General features: G+C 38.1%; 1 protein-coding gene across 1 annotated transcript; it reads right to left on the bottom strand.

Annotated features, from left to right (window-relative positions):
* Nucleotides 1-15,820: 15,820 nt before the first annotated feature.
* Nucleotides 15,821-26,816, bottom strand: LOC124276327 (HMG domain-containing protein 4-like). Its single transcript, XM_046711943.1, has 10 exons — nucleotides 26,723-26,816; nucleotides 24,464-24,517; nucleotides 22,520-23,663; nucleotides 21,816-21,946; nucleotides 20,625-20,706; nucleotides 19,047-19,111; nucleotides 17,945-18,175; nucleotides 17,123-17,215; nucleotides 16,746-16,959; nucleotides 15,821-16,475 (listed from the first exon to the last, which is right to left on the bottom strand). Exons 2-9 carry the CDS (start codon nucleotides 24,491-24,493, stop codon nucleotides 16,792-16,794), a joined length of 1,944 nt encoding a protein of 647 aa, XP_046567899.1. The 5' UTR covers nucleotides 24,494-24,517; nucleotides 26,723-26,816; the 3' UTR covers nucleotides 15,821-16,475; nucleotides 16,746-16,791.
* Between the last annotated feature and the right edge of the window lie 287 nt (nucleotides 26,817-27,103).

The raw sequence follows: 27,103 nt of genomic DNA, 5'->3' as shown, positions 1-27,103 counted from the left end.
GGAATAACTGGCTTGTTCTGGGTTCTGTCAACAGGAAATCCTGTTCTGGTGGCCATCAGCTACTGATACTATGTGTATCATGGCTGCCCACAAGAGAAGCTTGTAGACCAAGGAGTAGCAGCAGGATTAGCTAGGCTGGGAGCTTTAGGAATGGATGGTCTACAACATGGAACATGGTGGCAGAGAAAAGAAACTGTTCACAGAAGACCATGATAATTTTGAAAGATTTATCAAGCTTTTCAAGATGGAGAGGCTTCCTGGCTGCTTTCATAGCACTTTTTCCTTGAAAGGAAATTTATGGTTAGAAATTGCATGAAGAGAAAAGGTTGAGAATCCTGAAAATGTGTCACATTACTCACTCCAAGAAGGACACCGCACTCTGGAGTTTAAAGAAGGGCATTGGAAGAGACAGCTAGTTATAGCTAGTTCCTAGCATGGCAGTAGACATTTCATGAATTGTATGACATCACCAGTAAAATCAAGGTGTATTAGGAGATTTAATACTTTCCATTTTCACTCCTATTTACCAAGACATCACAATAATGCCATTGGACAATGCAAGCAATGTTTTGGCAAAATACACATTTATTTTACCATTATTCAGATTCAATAATGTCAAAGTGCAATATTGTATGTTTAGCCACCAATATGTACATTGTTTGGCAATGTGGTTTTAAGGATTACATCTTTGATATCAGTCTAACTATAATTATAGACGCACACGTGTACAAGTTGTATCATTGTGATACAACAATTCAGATTAATCTTCACTTCTATATTATATCAATACACTATTTTTCACAATTCGCTCTTTAATATTGAAATGTATTGGAATACATGATTTTTCTGTTTTCTAACACTGGTGACTGTATCAGAACAGATTTTTCTTTTTTGTATTGGAACAATGGAAGGCCAACATCTGCAGTCACAAGTGTGTTCTACCTTCTCACATGGCTGAAAATCATCCATGGCTTAAATCAAGGTCACTTCAAATTGATGTTTGTCAATACTCTGCAGCTCATGTTCTACAGATAATAAAAAAACATGATGAATATGTGTATATTTGCTGGATCCAGATTTACTAGCTGATCTGAAAGAGGAGTGTTTTATGCAAGGATGAATGGCCTATGTATAGATATTTAGAGATCAACGACAGGGTCATTTATATGCTTGATTGGCATTTTAGAAGATGATATTTGATGAACATAGAGATTTTTTCTGGGTTACATCTTCTTTTTATTCTCGAGTACAACGTTTCAGGGCTTGTTCTGGCCCCATCATCAGGTATACTACAGTTTTTCCTGATGATGGGGCCAGAACAAGCCCTGAAACGTTGTACTCGAGAATAAAAAGAAGATGTAACCCAGAAAAAAATCTCTATGTTCAGGGTCATTTATGCTTTTTCGAAAAGCTTGCTAGGGATGCTTTTCTCCCTCAAGAGGTAATTTTATAAGTCAGCAGTGACTTCTATGAACAAGTCATCAATGTATTGTGACTGATCATGATGAGGAGTTTTAGGTTGTTGCACGAGTTGGATATGTGTGTGACCATGAGAAGAAATAATTTGCCGATATTTAATATTTTAATCTTGTCATTAAGCCATTGAACTGCTCCCTACAAAAGTTGCACATGCCTGGCCTTATTAAACTGTAAGCAGTTTACGAATATTTGTGAGATATTATTCTCAATTTGTTTTGGTTCGGGTGCAAGCAGATGCGTGCATCCAAGAACAAACTGACATGAGCAAATGCTGCTTGAATCAGAGATGTTATTTTGATATTGTTTTTTATTCTGTTGGTTTGTTAAATAGTTTGTTTTATTGTTGGCATATTTATATGAAACACTACATTCCACACCACTATTTTCCATCTGATTATACTTGAATTAAGAGTAATTATTTCATTTGTCTTGAATGTTTTCATTATGAAGTACTGTAAATCCTTTACGAACCCTCTGCCTTATAAAACAACACTGAACTAGTGCCATGCATGGAGGGTGTGAAAACATAAATACATTCTAAGAATATATGATTGGAAAATGTGGAATCTGTTATGATGTTTTGTGGAGACTTAACTTCCTGTTTGTGACATTTAATGGTCAGTTTGGGAAAGTTGTGGGCAATAGGTGAATAACTGCCCTAACTTGTTCTAATATTGATGAATACTGAGTCATTCATAATAGATGAATAAACTTGATCAAGGATTTACGTGGATATTTAGGTGAAACACCAGACTCCTGGTGATGCAATACTTTTGATGTTTTTCAACTTTTCTTATTTAGTGTTTGGTTTACCGATATTTATTTTCCAAACCATTGGAAGGTGACTGAACTGAAACTATAAATATAATACAAAGATATCATTTTTTAAAGATATCTGTAAATTTATGGTCTGCAGGGTGAAATAAATGCAAGGATATGAAAAGACATGTTGCCTTGGTGTCCCTGTCAATAAGAATGAACAGGGTTATTTCTGTTTCTTTTAAGTTTGTTTTTTAAATCTTTGATTTTTTTTTTCACATTTTGGTTGGGGTTTTTTTCAATAAATTTCTTGTTTACTCATAAATAAACACCTTGTGCTCTTATAAGATATTTCCTTACAAGAAATTAAGTATTACCAGTTTGTTCCATACTTGGCAAATGAAATATACACATGGAAAAAAGTATCAGAACACCCCATATTTATCACAGTATCAATGTGCTACCATTAAACATAGCAGGGCAACTTATCCAAACCTCAATTAACTATCTTGATGGGTTGACCATCAGGGGATAATTAAATGAAAAAATCTACTCACAAAAAGAATGAATAACTGCAGTTTATTCAGAGAGGTATATATGACAGTGAGTGAGTGAGTATGGTTTTACGCTGCTTTTAGCAATATTCCAGCAATATCAGGCGGGGGTCACCAGAAATGGGCTTCACACATTGTACCCAAGTGGGGAATCGCATATGACAGTAAAAAGTGTTGTCATTTTCAAGATTCTGTCATACAATCCTCAAGAAATCTCAAAAGTATCAATAACAAAGCACAATCTCAGTATCTGGTGTAACCTCTGTCAAATGCACTAACATCCATGGACTGTATCAGACGCTGAATTTGTGATTAGGTCTTGCATTCCATTCTCGATGGAGGGCTTATTCCAGTACATCAAGATTTGTTATACGTCTGGCATATCCTACTGCCCAATGTCTCAAACAATTGCTCTATGGGATTGAGATCTGGCCCTGATTTCTCGAAACAAACTTAAATCTGAGTTCGACTTAAGGTAGAGCTTTTACTCCAATTTGAGAAAATGCATTTCCCAGAATGACCTAAAATCGATATTTAACTCAAACATAGTAGACAATTTGAGTTTGGTGGATAGATGACTTAAGTTGTTTGGGTTTTTTTTCATTTGAAAAATGCAGTTGGGCTAAATATTCAGTTGTTTCAAATTGTCAAACTCAGTTTGAAATTTGAGTAAAAACTTAAGTTTGTTTCGAGAAATTGGGGCCAGGACTCCTATCCTCTTAATCTAAGAAATCACCAGTGGCTCATGCACGATATGGACCAGCAATGTTGTCAATGGAGACTGGCCTTGTGTTCAGAGGATGTCATCGTGGTAAAACAACCCAGTTTAGGATGACACTGATGTACTGTTGTCCATTCAAATTTTGTCTGATTGTCACAAGGTCAAGTGTACAATCACGTGAGAGGCCCACAGTCACCATCAATGAACTCCCACCAATACTCCAGCATATTCCCTTGTGTACAAGTGTACAGTGTTTCTGTAGTGCCAAACACGAGTATGACCATCAGACAAGAACAAAAGAAATTGAATTTTGTCTGACCAGTGGACCAGTTCCAGTTACGTCAAATTCCAGCGTTTGTGAGCTTGACACCAGGCTGGTCATGCTGTTTTCTGCTCAGAGATAATGTCTGATAGGTCATACTAGCTCTATATCCAGCTGACTTTAAGCGATGGGCAAACATCGAAGTCGAGGCCAGTCATGTTCTTAACATGCTAACAGAATGGATGAAGTCAGTTGATTCTGAGAAGGGATGTATCCACCATTGACCTTGCCACTCGTGGTTGACCTGAACACTGATGGTCCTTAACATCATTGGTTTGCTGGGGCTTTCTGGACAATGAGCTGATAATAGATGGATGACAACCAACTTGTCTTGCAATAGTCCTCAATGACATACCAATAACATGCCCTCTTTGAGCAGTTGTCAATTAAGGAGGCCCATTATTTAATTGATTTTCCATGATACTGAGCTGTAAGAACAGTTTACTGAAACTTGATATTTGATTAATGATGGGTACACATATTGCACTTGATGTCTCATCTTTGATAATAGCGAGTGCATATCTAAAATCATTATGTGATGCACCTGAAGGGTGAAAATTTAAATCATACAAACAAACAAACATAAATTTGACATGAATATAAATAGCCGTTATGGCAGGGGTTGGCTATAATCATAGATGTTGCAATACTTTTTTCCATGTGTATATATCAACATTTTTGGACAGATGTCCTGAGGAGCATGGTAAATATTTCAAAGAATTCATATTGGAGTTGACTTCATGTTTTTCATTTGTGAGGAGACGATCAATGGTTGATGACAGAAATTGTTGCACGCACAAGTGATAATGTCCAGTGAAAGTAGAATATGTTTTTCAAGTTGAAAAATTCTTCAGAAGAGGTCAGTATAGTTTTTATGTCTTTCAAGAAGTTGGTACCACAGACTATGTGTTTATGGTAATGTAAGTGAGTGATAAGCTGACTCACTTCATCACAAACTGACTGGCTTTGTTGGTGCTGAGTGGTATGACACATCTTTCAGTGTGTTTTCCTTTACTCCATGGGACAATTTATGAAAATTGTTTCATAGTCAGAATTAACACAAGATGCTATCACTGACAGTTGGTCTTACACATTTTAATCCATCACAGACCAACTATTGGTCTACCATGTTAAACTCCATATAAACATTTACATTTTAGGGCAAGCAGAAACAGTGTTGGTTCACAGACAATGAGTTTGATCCTAGGAATCAGAATTTTCATATTTTCCAAAATCCAAAATAAAATGCTTTCATGAGAAATGTTTTGCTTGTTTGCCATTGTCTGAGAATGAAGAATTGTTTCGTTGCAGCCTTATTCCTGTAAATATCTCTTATTTATCACTTGCATTTTTTTCCATGGTGTCAAACCTGATCTCATTACAATCATGTACAGTCATATGGCCTTTTGTATTCAATAATATTTGAACAGGCACTTTTTATGTACATAATATCTTTTCACTTTTCAAGCATATCAGTGTAAAAAACTGTAACTTTACTATGCAAATCTCACTTTTTTCTCTATATTTATCTTTATCTGTGATTTTATTTTGCTCACCAAATTGTAATGCAATTATTTTTTATACTCACCATAAATGTTGTATTCACTGTTTGTCCTGTATATAAACTGAAGACATAGTTCGGTGCTGGGAGATATGTTGGAATTGTATGTAACATAATTTCTCAAAATTATAGAAGTATGAATTATACAGCTTCCCTTTGAATTCATACATATTGATGGCTTGAGGATCTGTTGCATTTCGAGAGAATATCATTCTGATTCATATTTCATCATCAATATATTTAAGTTTGGATTTGGAAATTTTGGGGAAATTATGTTACTAATGCATCTGTTTCACATCAATTTCTTATTAATAATTTTCTACGTTTTGCCCAGTGACAGAAGAGTCCAGTTTGTGCATTGTTGTAAAGGGCATGTTGCTAGGAATTATGGGTATATTACTTTGTCACACATTCTTTATATCAGCACTTTCTATCTTCTGCATCATGGACGATATTTTAAGTCTGGATGCAGGTAGCGTATTGATTCTCACCTGTACAGTCTCCATGGTAACATCGTGCTGTTGATCACTGGATTGTCTGGTCCAGACTCGATTATTTACAGACCACCGCCATATAGCTGGAATATTGCTGAGTGCAGCATAAAACAAAACTTACTCACTCCATGGTAACATAACAAAAGTACATAGTTACATACACCATAATTATGTAAATATGCTGCTTGTTTGAACACAGTTAATTATGGTTTATGACAAATTCAAAGGGACAACTAATTTTGTTTGTTATAACCATAGTTACATGCATTTAGATATATAATATATTTAAAATATAATATACAGCAAGTGTCCGAGAATGAAAAGACAGTTCATTATATACATCAGTTATAACCGTGTTCATTATTTATAACCTGCCTTACAAGCAAACTTTACTGCAATGATACTTCATATGTAATGAGAGAATTGAAGATAAGACTTGACTAAAAGATGTATTGTATCACAATGAACATGTCCTACTCAAAAGATCTTAAATAACAACTAACTTAAGTAATATGTATAATTTCATTGCATTAAGATTGAACATGTAGGCAAAGTAAAGGGAGACAAGTCTTCAAGGAACTGAAAAGTGGATGGATGCAGTTAGGTAAGTTGTTTGTTCCTGCATCCAGGATTGGCTTCACATATTGTACCTGTGAGGAACTAAACCTCTCTAGCCACAGGTGGCAGACACATTAACAATTACACCATCTACAGCCACTTACATAGGTGTGTTATGTCAGAAATGATGATCCAAGTAAATGTTCATCGGTTTAGTTAACATGTCAGATACTAAACTCCACTCACTGACTATGTTTTGACAGAATACAGCAGTAATCAGTAATCTGCAGTGTTTTGCGGCGCTACATTCATTTCTTCCATCAAGTTTTACTGAGAAGAAGGGGGACACAGGTGGCTCAGTTGACTAAGCTTCCACAATTTGCTGTGCAGAGTTGTGGCCCCTACCAGAAACCTTGATTGTGGGTTCAAGTCCCAGTTTCCTCCAATTATAATTCAAGACTGTCAGTGGGTTTCAGCAAGTGGTAAATATCTGAGATATGCATCACTTCTGGCTTTTCCTGCAATATCTTGATACTCTGTGTGATATACCTGAAATACAGTTCCAAGTGGCATTAAACCCAACAAACAGACTCTCTACTTAGTACAAAATATGCACTGAATACATTTCAAATCTGAGCTTGGTAAGCATTACCTCAGCCAGCAATATACCATTTCCAGATGGTGTAAATAGTTGCAGATCAGTGACCAAACAGTTGCAGATCAGTGACCAAACAGTGGGGTAGCCAGCGTTGGCTCACGAAGACGAGGTTCAATCATAAGTCTCTAATTTAGTATGTGACTTTTGATCATGTTAACTTTAACATTGCTTTGTAGAACCCAGGGTTTGACATCAATAAGAAATACTCACAATTCTCGTGAAACTTATAATTTATTCAAATTTGATCACTCCAGTCCATTGTTTGGTTTAATTCATTTATCTTGTCTCTGTATAAATATTTAAAACTCATACATATGCATGATTTTTCCTAGAAAAATAGTTCACACTTAAAGGTATATTATATCATTTCAATCGATCTAGTCAAGAGATGTTCTAATATAAAGTTGTATGGGGAATGTTATCATACATTTGCTTGCATTTTTAAGCTGATATTTAAGGTTCCTTCCTCTTAGACATAATATTAAAATAATTTTATTCTTGTGATAACAGTTATCACCAATATTTCCTCTTCCATTTGTCTGGAGTTTTCTTATCACTTGTTCGTGACCAGCAGCCTTTAGATCACTAGAAAATGTTTTCTATATCAATGAAAAAAATGATGATCATTTAATGAGGGTTGGTATTGATTTCAGAACATGTTGGCTACATCCTTCACAAGTACAGATAATCAAATGTCAATGAAATATATCCTCAGTAAGTGATCCATCAGATCAGTTGAACACATCCTCAAAGTGTTGATTTTTTAAAGATATTCCCAAAATTTGAATGTTACTTTTCAAATTGTTAAATATGTTTCACAGTTAAAAATATATGGATGAACAACTTCTTTATTACAGTGAGGGCGACATTTTGGTGTAGATTCTAACACTGTTATCAAGCAAGTGATGAACAGAATGAGGACTTCAACTACGTTTTGCTTTTAATGCAACATTTTTATAATGATACAAGTACCTTAAACTTTATCAAATTATCCAAAGTTGAAATCTTTGTCAGCTGTCTCTATGGCAACACTATACATGAGATTTATTGAATATTAAGGGATTGCTGCATGTTCAACTGTGAGGATGTTTTTTCTCTGACATGGTGAAGCGTTACTGACAGGTTCATAAATGTTTATTTGTGATTTTCAATAATAACCATTCTTGAATAGACTTGTATGTCAGTCATTTTGACATACGACACAAACATCATATGGATCTATTAGAAGTTGGATGTTTTCTTCCAAATAAGTGATATCATTATATGTCATTCATAATCTGATGTACTGTGTTTACGCACAAATGTAAAACATTTTCATAGATAAGGCAGACAACAAAACCCATAAGCACTTCCAACAGTTTCTTGTATTTAAGTGGTTAGTGTTAACACACACTTAGTCTGCCTCTGATAAATGGGCATTCTTTTATGTTAGGCGTCTTCTGTGAATTCTTAGAATGCTACATAGACATAGCAGCTGTGTCTGAGAAGCAATATAGGAATTGATATTAGTATGGGAGAGATGGGCACGTTGTGATACCTGCAGTCAGGTGTGGGCCAAAACTGATGGGTATTCTTGATGCCTGCAGTAGCAGTGGTCCAAGAGTGATAGGCATTCTGTGATGCCTGCAGCAGGAACAGTATAGGAGAGATGGGCATTCTGTGATGCCTACAGCAGGAACAGTATAGGAGAGATGGGCATTCTGTGATGCCTACAGTAGGAACAGTATAGGAGAGATGGGCATTCTGTGATGCCTACAGCAGGAACAGTATAGGAGAGATGGGCATTCTGTGATGCCTACAGCAGGAACAGTATAGGAGAGATGGGCATTCTGTGATGCCTACAGCAGGAACAGTATAGGAGAGATGGGCATTCTTTGATGCCTACAGCAAGAAGAACAGTATAGGAGAGATGGGCATTCTGTGATGCCTACAGCAGGAACAGTATAGGAGAGATGGGCATTCTGTGATGCCTACAGCAGGAACAGTATAGGAGAGATGGGCATTCTGTGATGCCTACAGCAGGAACAGTATAGGAGAGATGGGCATTCTGTAATACAGCAGGAACAGTCTAGGAGAGATGGGCATTCTGTGATGCCTACAGCAGGAACAGTATAGGAGAGATGGGCATTCTGTGATGCCTACAGCAGGAACAGTATAGGAGAGATGGGCATTCTGTGATGCCTACAGCAGGAACAGTATAGGAGAGATGGGCATTCTGTAATGCCTACAGCAGGAACAGTCTAGGAGAGATGGAGACACTTTGATGCCTGAATTAGATTTGGTCTAGGATTGACGAGCACATTGTGATGCCTGAATTGGTAGCAGTATAGGAGTTCTGCTCATGCTATGATGCCAGTTGTAGGTTACAGGATTAATGGTCGCAGTGTGATTTCTTGAGAAGATGCCGTACAAGAATGATGGGCACCGTGTGATGCCCACAGTAAGAGCAGTATAAGAGCGAGGTAGTTGGTCTAACACTTGGCTGGTCAGCTGAAGAGAAAAGCCTGAAGCAGGTCTTAGGCATAAACCATGAAACATATGAAGGACATACCCATAACTGAAAGCATTAGACCAAAAATACAAACATGTCCTCCATTTGAATTAATAATTTATACCATGTACTTATCAATCTACTTTTGTATATTTAATTGATAATAGAGCTAGCTACAAGTGGGGCTAACTGCATTTAACAAAGACATACTGAGCTGCTCATCAAGCATGAAACTTGTTGAGCTATCAACACGCCCACCTAGTCTTTCATGGATTAACAGTTCAGTGCTTACAGAAACATTAATTACCACCACTTGGGATCGTAATTAGTATTGATGATGTTTTAGTAATAGTTAATTCTTTTTCAGTCAATTCAGTCTGGATACCATTGTACATAGTAGACTTTCTTCTTCCAAGTCAGGGTTGACTGGATTTGGAAACATCCGCTTGTCTTTCTGGTCAGTTTTCTGGACAAGATATTTACAAGGAAATACATGGTGCAGGGCCAAAGTTTATTGCAGAAATGGAACCTTTCTCAATATTCTGAGCACATTTCCTGCATTTTTTACTGATATGCGATTTGAGTGAATTGCAAGTGTTGATTTCAGTGGCAAGAATCAAACTTGATTGGATTGTCCACAATCCATGTGTAAGAATGATCCTGACTCACATATTTCAACATACAGTGTACGCTAAGATCAGTTACTGCAACAGGGTCAAGAGACTCGTCTCCTATCATGGCTTATACAGCAGTCAATATATTTGAGGGCACTGTGACCAGTAATGAACAGAACCTTGGTGGCTGCTAAGGATTGTACATAGGTTCAGCTTGAACTGGCTGTTGTGTTATCACTGAAGATGGCTGACTGCAGTTCAACTTGCTTTTTACAGGTGCATCTATTTAAAGTTAACAAACCCTGTAGAGTATCAAGATCGTCCCCCAGATATTGTCCATTGCATAATATTCGCACAAGTATTTTTTCATCTATAGTTTTCAGATAAATAGAAACTTACAACTGGCGCACAATATCGAGAACATTCAACCAGGTCACATGAGGTCAACACGTACACTGTGGAGCTTTAATACCTTAGTCAAATAGTTGTTTGTTTATGCAGAACATTTTTGAAGGCCAATATATTACAATTGATGATTGGCAAAACAGACCATGCTGTAAATCTAGCATTTGGCTGGAAACAATATGTCACACCTGAAACAGAACTGTTCACAAAATCTGACACTTGGATTTTGATACAGTCGAAGTAAACTTAGGCTCAGTATAATTCGTTACACTGCTATACTGAGTCTAACAAAACCTAGTAGAAGATCACGTCAGCTAACCTTTTGGACTGACCAATCAGAACACAGCTTACCAAATCGCGAAAGTTCACATTCGCACATACCGTTTGAACCTTTACCTCAATAACTCGGACGATTCCAAATGCTATTTTCCCTTAGATCGGTTCAGAGTGATACACATGGAGGACGCAATGCGTAAACAATCGCTGAAAATAGCGTTTTTGTCAATATTCAAGGATGTCATCTTAAGGAAATATAAGCTAATAGTAACCATGTCATTAGAAACCCATAAACGTATATACTGCAGGTCAAATATCTGTGGTTCATGCAGATTTTCGTTTGTTGATAGATCAGTGTCAGCGACCAATGAAGTGAAAAAAACAAAACAACGTTTTGTAAGTCCCGCCAAACCCTAACAAGTAGTCGTCTGATTGGTCAAATCCGTTCGGTTCGTCTTGCGTTTGATTGGACGGTTGTAGGTCGCTCAAAGGTTAGCTGACGCGACCTTCTACTAGGTTTTGTTAAGACTCAGTATAGCAGTGCTAACGAATTTAACGAAGTTTACTTAGACTGATTTTAATAGTTCCAAATTCAGAGTATCGGTACACATTGTTTCTAGCCAAGTTGTATAATGCCAGATATTTCTCCTAGACCTTCTACTTCATCAAGACAAGCAATGCATTTTTGTATCACTTCACCAGAATTCCTTGTGGGGTAAAGACAAGTTTCAGCAAACCCTGTCTCATGTCATGAAACATTCAGGTGGAGTCTCACACAATCCTTCATCTCCTAGGAGAGTAAAACTCAAGCCAAAGAAATTCATCATTTGAAGACCTAGGGGAAATGTCTGACTTTTCTTTGAGGGCATCATTTACAACTTTGTACACAATATCCTCGCAGCAGTTGGAAAAGGACTTTTTTCCTGAAAAAACACCCCAGCATGTTCTAAATATATGATCGTGTGCCAAAGATGTATCTCTCCGATGCTATTAACAGTGACTATTTTTTAGCATGCTGTTGATCAAATAAATTGTCCTTTTGTTACTTTGCTCAGTTAAACTCAGTATTCCGCATTTCCTCAGTATTTCCGCTTTTTTAAAGTTCCCAATTTAGTATTAACCTCCACCCATTGACAAAAAGCTTTAGCTGAAAACTAATTACACTAAAAACAAAATATAAATGTGAAATGTATTTTGAATATTGTATATTGTTTCCCATAAACAAACAAAATTGACATGTTTTATCTGATGGGATATTGGACTAGCTGTAAATCGTGTATATTCCCTATTAAGACTGGTAAAATCAACAGTGGCTACAATGTAATCTTTCACCTGCTGCGAGGAATGTTCATTTCCGTTTCACAATGTGACTTGTAACTATCAGTTTGACAGTATTTTTTCTACTTGGATGTGTCACTATTTTCATACACTTGTTAAAGTTCTCGCCACAACACAATGCATGTCTTTAATACTTCATTAATCTTCAAGAAATAAAACTTCTAATGAAAAATATTGTGTTACTTGATTGATCATTTTTTATATATTCATGGAACTGATTGATTGATTGTTGCTAAGAGACCATTCATTATTTATGGCTAGGGGGTGTGATGATGATTTTTATGGAGAAACATGTACAATGTGAGTGCCCCCCTCCCCCCCTAAAAGTTATGTACACAGTAAGTGAATCCCCTGCATGTCATATACAAAATCAAGCATGTTTGTTTATGTACAAATTTGATGACACAGCCACCCACCCCTTGTACATGTGTAACATGTGACCCCTACAACCAAAATTGGTGACCCTCCTTAAAATCTTCATCACCCCCAAGCCATAAATTATGAACGGTCCCTAATGCCACTCTGCAAAATTCCACCTGTATGAAGGTCACCGGTGAATAGTCAGGTCGAGTAACCAGTGCTTGATATAATGAGCAAGCTACTACTCCAATAGGGTACACTGACACACAATCAACCAATTCAATGACTCTGACCTTACACATTAATTGATTGAGTGAGTATAGTTTTACGCTGCCTTTAGCAATATTCCAGCAATATCTCAGTGGGGGACACCAGAAACGGGCTTCATACATCGTATCCGGATCTTCAGCTGACGCTTTAACCATTATGCTACCCCTCACACATGTCACTTCATATATGACAGGCACTTATCCTTTATGTTATGTATTTAAACATATTGACAACGTGACACAAGGTTTCAGAAAGGTTTCTATCAGTATTAAAGTTGTGTTTATGAAATGGAACCTAGAAAGTGCTGGATAACAAATGATGCATGATGCCTATTACAGCATAATTATTTTCGGAAAAAATATGAACCTTGAAAAAATATGACTGAGTACTCCTCAACCAAAACAATGAATCTGTTTTGCAAACAAAATTTTCATAATGTTAAATACAAGTTGTGTGGATACAAGAACATTTGGCATTCATCATTACACGCTGCATATCTTGGTAGTGTTGAAGACATCTTCTCGCAAACTAATATTGCGTTATTTGTTTTCCATTATCCTGTTAGACATTGTGTACTTCTACTATAGAGTAAAATGGGACAGATTTTAACAGAAACACCCTTGGACAGAAGGATTTGGCATTCATCATCATGGGACGTATATGGTCATCAAATTGTCATGTAAATACTCAGTTATGGCCCTTGTTTGATCTGACAAACATGTGACACACAAGTTTCTGGGAAACCACTATTGATAACATTGTGAATATCTTTATATATTCAAGTTTGAAAACTGCCATTAAGAATAAAAGAGTTATGGCCCTTGCTTAATGTATTTTCTTTAGCCTTCTCCAACAAGGACGATTACATTTCAAGAGCATAGCTTATAAGCTTTTTCTAAATATATTCACAAAACTTTGTTTATGCATCATCAAGTGCTATACTGGAAACTGAATAAACTTTTGCTTTTCCATGGCAGTAAGTTAAATTTGGTGTACTTTTTCTCTGATGCCAAACCTTTCAATATTTCTCCACATTGTAAACATATTAGACTTGTTAGTACTTTGACTATTTGGTAGTTAGGATGGGGAATATAGAAAACTCTGTCATGTTGTTATGTCTTAACTGTTACTGCAGTGTTGCCTGGTTTACATTTTACAACACGATGAAAACCCCACATCTGGATGGTACTGTATTCTGTATTACTGTCAGGATGAACAAATTTCTTCACTTACAAATTGTCATGGAGAAAATAGGCAGATGTTCTTTGTTACTGCCTGGAGATTATTTGTTATGGGAGTGAGGGAGTGAGTGAGTTTAGTTTTACGCCACACTCAGCAATATTCCAGCTATAAGGCGGCTGTCTGTAAATAATCAAGTCTGGATTTGTTATGGGACTGAGGTTCACATGTACATCACACAACAGCCACACCACAGTGTAGTAACTGTAAAATACATTCCATTATTTGTTGACCAAAACAGCAGCTCCACACTTTCTGCATGTCACACCAAGGAATGTTGATCCAGCTCAGTTACTGTAAATCACGATTTTTTTTGCGAGCATGATATTTTTGCGAAAGCTGTGGATGACTTGAGCTCGCAAAAATATCATGACACAATTAATTACTCACCAGTTGATATAATCAACAACAGATCTAGACAATACATCAATTAAGCAATGACGACAACTTGGGGGAAACTAACTACTAGCATTACTAGTACTCACGTCAAACAAGGGATACTCGAACAAAAGTTACTCAAACAGTACATCTGATAGTCCAGACAGGCCAACCACAAACACACATTCTGTGTCTTTTGCGACCGTTTGATAGGCCTGACACCATCCAACGGGCATGAATAGGTTTCATCACACTTATCCAGAGATCAACAGCTTTGGTGATGTCATTGTCAACAATTTAATATTAAGCATTCCAATTAATATAATCCCTTTGAACTGTTTTTAGCTTATCAGGCCTATGCATCGTGTGTTGTTTTTAGGAAAACATCACTGATTGCATACACACGGATGTACTCTACGGAGTTCTGTTCAAGATTAGCGGCAACCTTTAATATGTCATTGGATTTACATTAGGTAGAACTGTCAGTTGCAATCTATTTTTGAGAATTAGGCAAGTTGACAAACATCATGGCGCAAAAACATGTGTTGGTTGGTACTTGCAAAAATTTCGTGATTTGCAGTATATATATTACCATCCTACTTTGGGAGACAGGTAAACGAGCAAATGTTGTTTAACCACAATCGGCATTATTCAAGCTGATCAAATCTCAAAAACACTGGACGTGACAGGCAATGCATTGCAATGTTGAAAGATTCCAAGCCTTCATTGCAACAGGGGCGGAGGGGTAGGCTAATGGTTAAAGCGTTGGCTCGTCACGCCGAAGACCCGGGTTCGAATCCCCACATGGGCACAATGTGTGAAGCCCATTTCTGGTGTCCCCCGCCGTGATGTTGCTGGAATATTGCTAAAAGCGGCGTAAAACAAAACTCAGTCAGTCAGTCATTGCAACAGAGCATTGGGTCGATAAGCACAGGGTACTTGAGACCTTCTCCCAGTGGTGACTACCTATACAACATTGAAGGTTGCTCATTTTATCAACCAGAGATCTGTCTGAGCCATATATATTTAATGTCGGTCCTGACTGAAAGATAAGTTATCCACAAATATTACACTGGGTGAGTGAGTGAGTTTAATTTTACACCACACTCAGCAATATTCCAGCTATAAGGCAGCGATTTGTAAATAATCGAGTCTGGGCCAGACAATCCAGTGATCAACAGCATGAGCATCGATCTGCGCAATTGGGAACCGATGACATGTGTCAACCAAGTCAGCGTTAGTCGCCTCTTATGACAAGCATGGGTTACTGAAGATCAATACCCTAACCCGGACCTTCATGGGTTAATATATTACACTGATAATGAAGAGACAATGCATCATGATAGAGAATGATGATGTTTTATTTATAATGATAAATAATGACAACAACATGATGGACGTTCTTAATCAACAATTAGCACACTTTGATGTAACAATCATTTACCTCTTGGCCGCGTTCCACGAACAGATCTAAACAATACGATAAACACTCAGCCTACGTTAAAGCACAAGCATTCGTAGCGCTACGACATTCATAAGCCTATGGAAAGCTGTAGTTACAACAGGTCGTAACGTTACAAATGCTTTGTGGGTCTGGACCCTGGAAATACAATCACCTTAGCGCTAAGATCGCTCTGTGGAACTATGCTTTGGATGCTGACATCAGTGACCTACTTCACAGCACTGTTCTTTCTGCCATTCCTTCATACAAATGAAACTAAATTTTTTATATGTCTGTATATGAGTGATCAATTTGTATATTTTACCTACCGATTCTACTTAATTGCACTGGATACGAAATCATATTTCCAAACTAAGATATCTGTAGCACTTCTTTTCAAAAAGGTCTTTCTAAAAATCAGCAAACATCCAACGTAGTTGAACAACAGAATGACCAGATTGCATTTTCTACTAATTTATAGCAGATATTGAACAACTGTCAGTTCCAGTTTGGAAAACCATGGTCACATACAATGCAATAATGAATCTGATGAACATCTATGTGACAATCTTACTCTTAGCATGACAGATCATGATCGTACACTCATTGTTACAGTGTTTTAAACTGGCATTCTATGTTTCACTTATTGGTCTGATCTCCCCCCAATGTATTCACAGATCTTGACTGCCAAGCATGGTCACACCTTCAGCATCTTGATATTCCAACCATGAACACGCATTTGTAGTTAAAGGAAACCTTCTAACCTACTACAGATTTCTGTCAACTGACATGGAGCATATAGATACAAGCCTGTCATCACTGTTTATTGATACAAGTCTGTCATCACTGTGCAATGATACAAGTCACTGGTCATCATAGTCCTGGCATGACATAGGCGATGTTATCAAGTGTTTTGCCATGCGTGGATCGTGAGCAGCCATTGATTTCCGGCACCTGCTGTGTGAGACACATGAGAGGTCCGAATGAACACAGTAGTGAGTCTAGAAGCACGGACATACTACCCTGCACCGCTATCAGACCCTGAAAGACAAGAGAGAAATAACATTACCTCAACTCACATGAATGTTCAACTAGATATTGTTAGAACCCTAACAACAAGAGAACATCATCAGAATCTATGCTTGTAAAGATATCCATTCAGTCAGGAAGTAAGTGAGTGACTGCTACTGTGGTATACTCTAACCTTGTGTTCCTGCAGCCTCATCCCAATGATACTGAGAGACTCCCCAAGAAGCTTCAGATGGGCCGCCACATCAACAGGCTCTGTTCCAAATCCCTGGAACAAGGACATATTAAGTGTTTCAGTACTGTTACCAATGTTACAAGCTTACAGAATGTGAACGCACTGCTTGGATGTGCTACAAATATACACATAATGACATTCATCAAACTCAAAACATAATATAAACAGTGATGCACTTTCAAGCATGCCATAAATGACAAAGGGGGACAACTGTTGACAGCCACCACACATGAACATCATCAACACTTTCTCTACTTATAATTAGTTATAAAATCAGACAAGCCAAGAGATGCATTGTGTGAAGCTCAAACATGATGAAGTAATGATACCGAAGTTGGACCAGCTGTCCTTTTGTTATTATACAAGCAGGATTTCACATTAACACAGATGAATTCACATTTTTTATTCAACTTAATAGCATGTTTTTCACAAAGCAAAAGAAACCAAAAAAAGAATGACTAAGATCTAAAACAAAGGCCCCAATATTTCTGACTACTGACTTCTACATCTCCTTGTCCCTGAAAATCATATAGCCTTCCAGCCAGCTTTTCTGTGTGCACCTGTAAATGGAACCTCCCACCAATCTTGGCCCTTTTCAATTAATATGTAGTCATATCCAAACATAGTCCATCAAAACATATTTTCAGAAACTAAGCAGCAGTATGCCCTAATACCTAATGTGCACACAAAGAAGCAGTTTGTGTCAGGACAGAGTAAATTAGGAGCCATGTAATACAGTAGAGTTTGTTTCACAGGGTTTACACACCTTGATGGGACTGAGTGCCAATTACTCCTCCCCTGAAGTAAATTGGCTATGTAATACAGTAGAGGCCCCTGGTGTGGCACCATGGGCTTAGCAACAGGCAGGGTAGGTGCAGTGGGTGTAGCTGGGGCAGGGGGTGTGGAGACTGTAGGTTTGGGCTTGTTGCCCTTCCCTGTGCTGATGAGGGTGGAACCCTTCCCAGCCATCTTCTTGGCTTTCCTTTTCCAACACTACGGGAGAGAGACAAACAGTCAAACTGTGTTAGGCAGAAAACAACAACTTAAACCTAGACGAGTAGAAATCTCTAAGGTCCTAACTGTGTCCTTTAATTTATTATCATCTGAAACTGGATACATAAAGACATGAATAGGCTAGGCCATTTAGAATGTGGTGAAATGTAATATTATATGTATATGTTAAAAAAATTAAAATTGTTATCTTTCTGATTACTCTTTCCCAGTAAAGTTAACTTCTAGTCCTTCCTGGGGTGAAGTCCTATCTAATTGTTAAGTCAATGACTTTGTGTGCTGTCAATAAGGCAGGCCCTCTGAGAGTGGGGGTCAAACCCAAGATGAGACTCCACAGTACTTGAGTACTGAGTTTACACTGTTACATCACTAAGTGAAATCCCAAACATGACATAGGTAACAAGTAGAATCAAGGAGGAGGCAAAAACATGTGAGTAGAACATTTGTTCAATTGCCCTGAGTTTATATAAATTGTGTGTTAACTAAACATGGGCATCAGCTCATGGCATTTGATGAGCCTATGAACTCACTATTAGCATTATCATCTCTTTGTAAAACTTGTTAAACAGAAATAATAAAGAAAACAAGTTCGAAACACCCTTGTCAGAAAATTTGGAAACTAATAAATGGTTTTGGCTCAATCCCTTGGTTTGACACATATAGAGCCTTTTGTGTATGTAATGACAATTTGAATTCCTAAAGAAATGCCTAGAATACCATGATACTGCATGGTTCATACTGCATAAGTCACAAAGTAAACATAATTTAGAGTTTCAAAACCATGAAAAGAAATATTTTCTGTAACATAGTTAAATACATGTGTTATGCACAGTGTATTACAGTTTTACTGTACCCATTTTTCTTTCTTTGTTAATGTCTGCCACATCTCTCCAAGACGCCTGCTAATCTGGGCAAAATCTGGAAAAAAGGAACTAAGAATAAGACAACACCATGGAGGTACACATGGAAGTTGACATGTCCTTACAAACAGTTAAATGTTTCACATACAGATGGTCCCTTAATTCAAATACTAGAAGACTACACCTAAACTTGCTCAAGACACCTAAAATATCTCCCAACACTGATAGATGGCACAAACATCAGTCTAGTACAGTGTACTCTGTCAATACCGGCAAGACTCAGGACCAAATAAAAATGGTGGTTTTCAAAGCGTGTCGGTTTAGGCACGTTGCAAGTTCGCTTATGACACCGGAGCACACGGGAAGTTCACTGTCGTACTGTCACTTTAGCATTAACAACATGTTTGAATAAGAAACAAGGCAGTGTCTGAATGCACATTCATGTTTATTTATTCAAATAAAAACAAGGTATATTTTGTTTACTTTGTGAAAAAGTCACTATCTTACTTTGTATTTTGTGTGCCAATGCCTCGAGTGCAATGTCCTCAGCTGCACTTTCCAAGTTCTGCACATGATACAGAAGTCGTGTTTCCAAATTGTGTTGTTACATCATACGATTTTACCTTAAATACCCTCGAATCAACAACATGTAAACTCTTGCTCGTTATTACAGTCAAACTGCCCACTACTGTCTAAATCTAAAAGTTTTCGTTTAAGAGGACGGTATCCATTGCTGTAATATGATTGGCTTCCTTCAGGTCACGCGGTCAGATTTTGACCAATCACAACCCCCTATAGCAGACTGTGGCTAAAAAGCGCTATTAGAAACCAATCTTTATCCAATAAAATCACTTCTTACAAATGTGAAAATACTCTCAGCAAGGGTACAGTGATATTGTTGACGCTCAGAACTTTCAAACGATAACCGCCATCAAAGGATTCGGGCCCTTCACATATTATTCATAATGGCTTCAAAACGGAGGTATTTTCCGTTGTGTCACGCTATCGAGCGGAAAGCCACTGATATTGGGAAATAGGAGACCATACATATTATTTAAGAAATCTTTTACAATAATTTTCTTCATAAACACTAATTAACAAGAAACTGATTGACACTTCCCCGCTTCTGAATAATCTCGGGAGTAACCACGAATTGTGTTGTTACATCATTTGGACCTATTTGCATCAGAGGGTTGTGCCGTCCTTCATGTGCCGCTTTTTACAGATTCGCTTTGATGACAACTTGTTTCGTTGGGACTGAAAAATAATGCTGATATCCTGAGTAGACAGGTGCCGATGTTTACAGATGTTTCTAAATGATAATTAAGTGCATTTCCGCCAGGACTGAAACTTTGTGCTGATGTAGACAGAGTGCCGGTGTTTATAGAGGCCGATATTGCCAGAGTCCACTGTATACACCATGTTATTAGAATGCTAAGTTATCTTATCATCCTTGTTATAACAATATCCATGACAGTACAACCTTGTATTTTAAGATGGTAAATACCCTTGAAAGGAAACACTATGTTGGAAGGGACCAAACAAACGTCACTACTGTGGGCACAACTCACCAATGCCTGGGTTTTCAGCGACTAGTTTAGCCCGATGAGCATTACAGTAAAGAGTGTAGGCTGTAGGTGGGCGTTTCCGTTTCTGGAACAAACAAGATTGATCAGCTTGAGATTCACTGGCCATGTTTGGTCACTGCAATACACAAGACTTAAAATACCATCACTTTGTTGAATATGACCACTCCCCAAACTCAGTGTGCGAAATTGCCACTGGCATGCTAGCCCGTGGCTAGTAAACACAGAGTTGGGCCAATACATCTCCACAGTCACTCCCCGACTGGCTAGTGAATTTTCATGGGGTCATTTTGTAAATATATCACTCTTTCTGACTTGTTAAGTTATAATACACTTTTAAATCATGCAAGATTATGGCCTGATAAAAAATGTCCATTATATTAGCAGCTTAATGATGAAACCTGTGTCATGCCGACAATATCTTATTCTCATCTGTTTTTGTAACCTTTTGCTTAGTTTCTACATTCAAATTTCAGGCTAGTGAATTATTTTGTGGGCCAGTAACTTTCAGGCGTAGCTAGCCAGACTGGCTAGCAAAATCTGGAGACTATTTCACACACTGCCCTGATTCACAGCGAGGGGCTGGATATTATAGCTCACCAGGACCCTATCACTTGCAAGAACTGTTTCAAATTAAGTGAGATTTGTATTCCTCTCAATAATCTTGCCCTGGTCATGTTATGCTATGCAAAAAGCTTATTTGGCCAAGATTACTTACACATGGCCTCAGCTTCATGTAGCAGGAGAGTACTGCAGGTCTTAGACCGTAATGGAGGCCCATGATTATGGGCTTTGTGCTGACAAAACTAGAAACATAATCATTGCCAACCTGGAATAAACCCATGAGGGGTGGTAAGATAGCCTAGCGGATACATTTGCTCATCATGCAAGGGCACAATGTGTGAAGCCCATTTCTGGTGTCCCCAGGTGATATCCCTGGAATACTGCTGAAAGCAGTGTAAAACCATACTCACTCACAATAGGTTTCTGATGTGCCAAAGGGACAAAACTGCTGGCATCTTAAACTGCCACCTGTGCACTTTGTAAATACTTGCTGTCCATTTCCATCATTGGTGTACTAAACATTCTCACCCCATTACCCAATGAAGCACCTGGAATATTATTGGGTGACTTATGGTGGTTTATAATGGAACCATCACTGATGTCATGTCTCACCTTACTAAGCAGGTCAGATTCTTCTTTCTCCTTCTCTTTCTCTTTCTTCTTCCCACTCTTCTTGTCTCCAACCTTCACCTTGGCAGCAAGTGCAGCTATGTCTCCTTCAGGTGGCGCCGGATGAGAACCTTCTGCATCATATGATGTACAATACCTTTAAAAGCTTTCTATTTCATGAATCAACACTGTCATGAATCAAAAAGGGCACATATCTATTTGTCAGAACAAAATGGCGTTAATTCCAATCAAGAGGCCCTTGTCATTTTTTTACCCTAGTGCTAAAAACTAAAGAGATCCACTGATTAATTAACTTGAACACATAAACCTCAAGGTCACAAGGACCAAAATTTCTAGCATTGCCAAGTGATGTGATGTGATGTGATGAGATGTGTGCGTACATGTGTGAGTGCGTGTGCGTACATGTGTTGCGCTTAATGCAACAATCAGCGATATCCAGCTCTATGACAGCAACCTTTACATAATCAACTCTTCAACATACGATCTAGCAAATAGAATTTAGCATCAATCCATGATATCTGCAGGCACGCCAATAAACAATTCACCAGGTCTGACCACCAGATCCATTTGATTGCCTCTTACAACTATCATAGGTTTGTGGGGACCTTTTCTAACCCCAAACCCCTATGGCATGGTGGGGGAGTCGTACATGTAATTAAAGAGCCATACAAATTCAAACAACATACCACTACCCGTTTCTTGACCATGCTTCTTCTTGGCCTTGCTACCACTTCCACTCAGCTTCTTCTTGGATTTGACTTTATCTCCATCATCAGCGATGACCAGATTTGGTTCATACTCCACGTCTATTGGACTGTCACTCAGTTTGCTGGAGTTAAAAGAAGCGCCCAGATTCGTGTCCATGCTGGGGGTGGCCGGTCCAGGGGTCTGAGCAGGCTTTACCTTCTTCTTACTCGAATGTTTCTTTTTACCGGACGTAACCAGAGCAGCCAGATTGGGCATGGCCTCAGATGCACTCGGACTCTCGGACGGAACGACAGGTTTAGAAGTAGATGGTTCTTTAGGAACAGCACTGGCATCAACTGTCTTCTTTTTCTTCTTCTTAACAGATTTTGCTAAGGCTAAGGCTGTGGCTTGATTACCTGATTCCAGCATTTGTTCAAAAGAAGCCTTTGGCTTTTTTTCCCTCGGTGATAGAAGAAGCTTCATTTTCAAACTGTCCATACTCCCAGCAGCATCTATAGGCTTGGATGATGCAGTGGGGGGAGTAACAACTGGAATAGCAGTTGGAACTTGTGGTTTGGGTGTTAGAAGTAATTTAGGTTTAATATCTACTTCCTGTTTAATGAGCTCTGGCACAGGTTCTGAGAGGATCATATCTTCTTCATCATCTTCCATTAAAATTCCACCCGGTTCAAGCTTTACTTTGGCTTTTAGTGTTTTCTTCACATTTGGACTTAACTGTCCTGGACTGAGTTCAGAATTGGGCGAAGTCTTTGTCACAGCTTTAGTGCTGACAGATGGAGTGGTGGGAATAGCAGGTGAGCTCAACAGGAACTTGATGACACTGCTGGGTGTCTGACCCGTTTTTACAGCCTGTGAACTGCTTTTGACTTGAGGTGGTGTAACAGGCAGTTGTTTAGCTATAGGAGAGACCTCTACTTTTTCTGTCTTAATTTTTGGCTTCTTTGCAGGTGGTGGGTCAGTTGGACTGGGTGTAGCTGGCAGTGTTGGAGCTGTTGGCACAGCTGGTGCTGTTGGTGACTTCACTGCCTTGGAAACATCCACGGCTCCCTTCTTGGTGAACTGTTTCTTCTCTGCCTCTTCAAACTCCTCCATCTCCAGAACTTTAGCAGATTTCTTCCTCACCTGAAGAACAAGTAGCAACCTGTGTAATATGTTATCAACAAGCTGCACAAAGTTTCCAAACCAGTGACCCAAGAGACACCTGCTGGTTTAAAGTGAAGCCAGTAATTCTACATTAATAAAGGACTGCTGACCAAGACGTAAATACAATGCATGTCTTCTTATTGATGAATCATGATAATATTCACCTTGACTTGATTAAATGTCATGGGCCCCGTTACATAAAGCAATGTTTCGCGCTAAGATGATCGGAACTCCCATACTTTAACAAGGACTTCCAACAATTGTAAAACATACACAACTTTGCAGAATGGATCCCTGGTTCTACTGTATACACAGTTCTACACGACACGCAAATGTGCGTCCAGTACACACAAATTTAAACAATGGACCCAGGAAAACAATTCACTGCGTCCAAAGGAACACAAAATATTTGTTTGGTTGTTTTTTTCAGTCCATATGATCAATTATTCATCCCAGGCTCTAAAGAAATTATCAAAATGTACAGTTCTCTACACTGTTACATCACAGGACCCTCATATTGTCTGCATGTTAAGAAAAATAATCAGAGGTCCCCAGGCCCCCCATGCTCGTGTGTCAAGTTCAAATGGTTGACCATGTGTTTAAACAAGTTTGCACAAGTTGATAGGCCAGCAGTGTTTTAGGTTGACCATTGTTGACTACTCAATAGGACTACTCGTACAGGATAATAACATTAATAGTTATCACACTAAGATTCACAGCATAAATAAACAATTTTAAATAGTCTCAGGACTGGTCCTGCTTTGCAAATCAAGACTCACCCTGCCTTGTCTGTCACCTGACTCAGCCATTTTGGTGGGTGTTTCTTGTCAACCCTGAAATGCAAAATTTGTCTTGAACATGAAAAAGGACATATAACAATAACCATAACATGGATTTAACTGTAGATGCATTGGCTTACTGCAATACATTCTGAGAATTTATATTAACATAATCCAGGTGAAATATTCACTGGTTGTTTTTCAAAATATAATCCACTCCTAATCAGTGTTTTAATTGGAATACACAAGAGCCAGACCCTTTAAAATAAACATGAGTGATTAACCCAATTAACCAATACTTTACTCTGGGTGCTATCACAATTAAGTGGTGCTCACTTACCAAGTGACTGGCACCTAATTGCTGGCTTTTATGCACACTGGCCATCTACAAAACTAAATAATACACTGGATTAAATAGTTAAAAGAATTAGCTAAACCATACCAGAGGTACAGATAAGCTGCGTATCTGCGTAAATTACGCAAATATTTATGTGAAAACTCAATTCTTATTAAGTCTATTGCGTACAAGTAGGCTTGACTTTTTGTAAATACTCAATAAATTTGATCTAACATGCGTACACACAAAAATGTTGAATCATACCTTGCGTACCAGTGCATAGATAAAATAACTGAGGTATATTCAGAGATTCTATTCCAACACATGAACTTGGCAACTTGCAGTCTTTCTTATCGTTTCTCATATTACAGATCCAATATAAATAACGTTTAAACTCTATTATATTTTTACAATTAATGAAAAATGACAAAATACCCAATTGAGTTTGAGTGAGGTGGGTACAATTTATCTGGTTACTCAAAGGAAAATTAGGATACCCAATTGAGATGAACACAAGCGAGTACATAACTCAATGACCCAACAAGTTATCTGTAGCTCTGCCATACCCTAATTTCCAGCTAACTATAAGAATCATAAGTGTTTGATTGGCAAGGGATCTTAACCCTTAGGATCCGAGGGGTACCTAAGCCTAATGATGGTAAAAGGGTGCTTCATCTGAAAGGAGATCTAAGGACTAAGTGAGTGAGTGAGTATGCTTTTATGCCGCTAAGCAATATTCCAGCAATATCAGGGCAGGGAACACCACTTGGCTACCCCACCGCCCTCTAACATGTCTATGGACCAAGGACAGAGTTACCCCTGCATAACTAACCCAACTAGTACAAAGCACATAAAATCTGTGAAGTGAAAGTCACAACAGTCAGTTTGCACCAGTTAATGCTACAAGCTGTACCAGTAAGCCACAATGTGCTGGTTGGCTGCAGTCCGTGAACACAATTCCTGTACCACAATACTTTCCCTTCTACCCATCGTTTACTATCATGCTATAAATCTAACCCTATATGAACCAAGTCTAGCGTTTCCCCAGATCCCTTATCTTACTGTAGCTCCTTCCCAATTTAAATGGTTTCAATCCAAACTAAAAATTTGAACACTACACATTTTGGCTTTTACTAATGTGGACAGGAAACAATTACTTAATAAATATATGCACTTGAAAGACAAATTTTATGGAAAAAAACACTTTAATTTCATGAATGTGACCATTCGACAGAGATTCTTGTACCGTTGTCAAGCATCTTTGCATCTTCATCGAAATGTTGCATGCACAATTTAAAGAAATTGGTATCCATAAAAATTGTCATTATTGCATTTATTTTCTTCTAAAATGTCTGTCAAAGAAATTGCTATGCACTTGCGGTGGACATTGTTCAATTTGTTGCCTGCAATGATTGCAACCTGACAATACAATTTACCAGCAGTGGTGCAGCATAGCTATTGTCAAATTTATCCCTGATCGATTTAAATTCTGGATGGCAGTCGTAGCTGACACAGGCAAATGATAAATCCAGGCAAGAGTATTGTTTGCCAGACGCAGCTTAGTGTAGCTTCAATCAGCTCAGGCTGTCGTCTCTGGCTACACCTTCACAGACGATCTTTAGGGTTAGGCACCACTTGCTAGTCAAACAACCCTTAACAATCCATAGGGTAGTCCAGTGTCAGCTGTCAGTCGTTCACTCTGACATTATTGTTGTGCATTCGTAAAATATAAGAAATCGAAGCATTCATAAAAGTTCAAAAAAATTGAAAATTGAAACACAACCATTCGGTACGTATGTTACTGCTATAAAAGTCTGACTCGTGCAAAATGAACAGCATCTGTAGTTCAAATAATTCGCGTTTTACTAAATCTAATCTAAATACTGAACAAAATAGAAAATTCAATTATTTCTGAGACTTACAAAGCCTTCTCGATTTCCCCCAAGCCGCCAACATTAACTACTTCCTGTTGACATGCTCCGCAGTGAATGACGCCCCCGCAGACTGGGATTCTGTCTATAAAATGAAAATTCGCGTTTGAAACATTTGCGCTCGACATCTCGACATTTGCCTGATCAAATATGTTTGCGCCAATAATATTTATCCGCGTTGCAAAATTTACAAAAAGCATATTGAGTTTTTAAATTTATGATAATAATGAAGGAAAATCATCTGTACCACAAACATTGAGGTTCATAAATCATTTGATTTAAAAAATAAATCAAATCTTTGACAGATACATCCACACACAAATAAGATGACCTTACAACGTGCACCCTTCTATTCCAAATTAGTTCGTAATC

Source organism: Haliotis rubra, unplaced genomic scaffold (genome assembly GCF_003918875.1).
Source record: "Haliotis rubra isolate DU_JTF1 unplaced genomic scaffold, ASM391887v1 Scf208, whole genome shotgun sequence".
NCBI lineage: Eukaryota > Metazoa > Mollusca > Gastropoda > Lepetellida > Haliotidae > Haliotis > Haliotis rubra.
The sequence above is the reverse complement of the archived record's forward strand: the minus strand, read 5'-3'. Positions and strand labels throughout refer to the sequence as shown.

Coding starts and splice junctions, on each gene's coding strand:
- LOC124276327 (XM_046711943.1), bottom strand. CDS start 24,493: ATGGCTGAGTCAGGTGACAGACAAGGCAGG. Junction 20,707..21,815: donor AATCTGACCTGCTTAGTAAG/GTGAGACATGAC, acceptor TGTTTGTTCCAG/AAACGGAAACGCCCACCTAC. Junction 19,112..20,624: donor CGCTGAAAACCCAGGCATTG/GTGAGTTGTGCC, acceptor CCTTTTTTCCAG/ATTTTGCCCAGATTAGCAGG.